The sequence below is a fragment of the Mandrillus leucophaeus genome, unplaced genomic scaffold, assembly GCF_000951045.1.
Source record: "Mandrillus leucophaeus isolate KB7577 unplaced genomic scaffold, Mleu.le_1.0 Scaffold997, whole genome shotgun sequence".
NCBI classification, from domain to species: Eukaryota; Metazoa; Chordata; class Mammalia; order Primates; family Cercopithecidae; genus Mandrillus; species Mandrillus leucophaeus.
Window position 1 is genome coordinate 175,511 of NW_012110885.1, and position 2,689 is coordinate 178,199.

Below are 2,689 nucleotides of genomic sequence, written 5' to 3' on the forward strand. Positions count from 1 at the left end.
TTAGTTGTTGTAAAAATAATACAATGTTTTCTGGGATGCCTGCATCTCCAGGCTGAGTAGAAGCTTTATTTGTAACACTCAGAAACTGGAAGTAACAAAAATATTAAGGAGCTTTGTAAATAGCAGGGGTGCACTCATTAACTGGAATTCTGTTCCTCATTACAATGAACACATTCTTCATACACAACCAAATTACTGACTCACAAGTAATTATGCTGAACAAGAAGCCACACAAATGGAACGGAAACTGTAAAATTTCACTTTAACCAAACCTTGAAGAATAGATCTGAAGTAACAAACATGAGAGATTGACTCAGTATGGTGAGAGAAAAATGACTGGGAGGCAGGAATTGGAGGAACCCAGGGAAACTTTTAAGTGTAATTCATCGTTATCTTGATTGTTATTTGGGATGCACAGGTGAGCACATGTGAAATTACGTTTTTTCCTTTGGAGACATGGTGTTGCTTTGTCATCCAGGCTGGAGCTCAGTGGTGAGATCATATAGCTCTCTGCAGCCTCAGACCCTGTGTCTCCACCAACCCTCCTCCCGCTGCCATACATAGGTGGGAATACTGGTATGTAAGACCATGCTCAACTTCAGTGCTTATTAAAATGCACACTTTAATTAAGGAATATTTATTGCATAGCAAAAATGCCTCAATAAGAATATTGCAAATAAGTGGATAGATAATTTGTTCAATAAAGATTGATGGAAAGATGCTAACATGAGAAAATGCATGACACCTAAGAAAATAAAACTGTGGGAAATATGCATTTCTTTACAATTTTTAGGTAATCACAACAGTGCATACACATCACACCATGTTCTCATTACAGAGAAGAGGTTATGCAAACCTCACTAGCTGTGACCCCTGTGTGCTGGGCTTGGTTCAGGGAGCAGTCAGGTCCAGTGGTGAGAAGCACAGGCCCAGATACTCAGGCTCACTCCGACCACATGTGAGCTCCAGGGACATTGTACCACCCATCTGTGCTTTTGCTAGTAATTTCTCATCTGTAACATGGATATGGCATTGATACCACATACCTTGTTTCCTCTGCATATGTAAAAATAAAAGATGATTGGCACTAACTTTAAATATACAGTTTATGTAGATCGATTGTATCTCAATACCACTGTTTTAAAATAGAAATTATAAAATTATAAGTTTTAGTATTTTATCACAGAACAAACTTTCAATAAGAAACCACAATTTCCAAATGCTATCAATATCACAAATCTCCCCCAGGACACTCTCACATGCTCTGAGCCCCACTCTCACCACAGGCCTCTCACCCTAGAGCTTGCTAAATAGTAGGAGACATGCAAATAGAGCCCTCCCTCTGCTGATGAAAACCAGCCCAGCCCTGACCCTGCAGCTCTGGGAGACGAGGCCCAGACCTGGCATTTTCAGGTGTTTTCATTTGGTGATCAGGACGGAACACAGAGGACGCACCATGGAGTTTGGGCTGAGCTGGGTTTTCCTTGTTGCTATTTTAAAAGGTAATTCATTGAGAACTATTGAAATTGAGTGTGAGTGGATAAAAGTGAGATAAACAGTGGATTCATGTAGAAGTTTCTGACCGGGGTTTCTTCTTGTTTGCAGGTGTCCAGTGTGAGGTGCAGCTGGTGGAGTCTGGGGGAGGCTTGGTCCAGCCTGGCGGGTCCCTGAGACTCTCCTGTGTAGCCTCTGGATTCACCTTCAGTGACTACTACATGCACTGGGCCCGCCAGGCTCCAGGGAAGGGACTGGAGTGGGTCTCACGTATTAGCAGTGGTAGTGGTAGTAGCACATACTACCCAGACTCTGTCAAGGGTCGATTCACCATCTCCAGAGACAACGCCAAGAACACGCTGTATCTGCAAATGAACAGCCTGAGAGCCGAGGACACGGCTGTCTATTACTGTGCGAGAGACACAGTGAGGGGAAGTCAGTGTGAGCCCAGACACAAACCTCCCTGCAGGAACGCGGGGGGAAATCAGCGGCAGGGGGTGCTCAGGACCCACTGATCAGAGTTAACCCCAGAGGCAGGTGCACACGGAGGCTGATTTCCTGTCAGGATGTGGGACCTCGTCTTCTACTCACGGTTTCTCTAGTGAACCTCTTTAAGTTTAGAATTCTGTGCTTCCTAATGTCATCTCCACATATTTTTAAAAATATCATTTTAATATGAGGACTTATTCTCACATGCACCAAATGCAGATTGATGTTTACAGAGATGAAACGGCCTCAATTATGGCCACCAGGATCAGAGTCCTGAGGAAACGCAGCGGTGCCTGGTGAGTCTTCTCCAATCAGACCCAGGACAGAAACCTCAGGGAGATTCCCTGACTAGAAGAGTCTTAATGGGTGGTCTTCCATTTGTTTGTGTCCTCTTTTATTTCACTGAGCAGTGGTTTGTAGTTCTCCTTGAAGAGGTCCTTCACATCCCTTATAAGTTGGATTCCGAGGTATTTTATTCTCTTTGAAGCAATTGTGAATGGGAGTTCATTCATGATTTGGCTCTCTGTTTGTCTGTTACTGGTGCATATAAGAATGTGTGTGATTTTTGCACATTGATTTTGTATCCTGAGACTTTGCTGAAGTTGCTTATCAGCGTAAGGAGATTTTGGGCTGAGACAATGGGGTTTTCTAAATATACAATCATGTCATCTGCAAACAGGGACAATTTGATTTCCTCTTTTCCTAA

At 43.3% G+C, this 2,689-nt stretch overlaps 1 gene segment (V, D, J or C); it reads left to right on the forward strand.

Moving 5' to 3' along the window:
• The first annotated feature begins 1,342 nt into the window (after positions 1 to 1,342).
• On the forward strand, positions 1,343 to 2,009 carry LOC105532937. The segment is given in 2 exon segments: positions 1,343 to 1,502; positions 1,606 to 2,009. Coding segments are annotated over 2 exon segments (558 nt in total).
• The last annotated feature ends 680 nt before the right edge of the window (positions 2,010 to 2,689 follow it).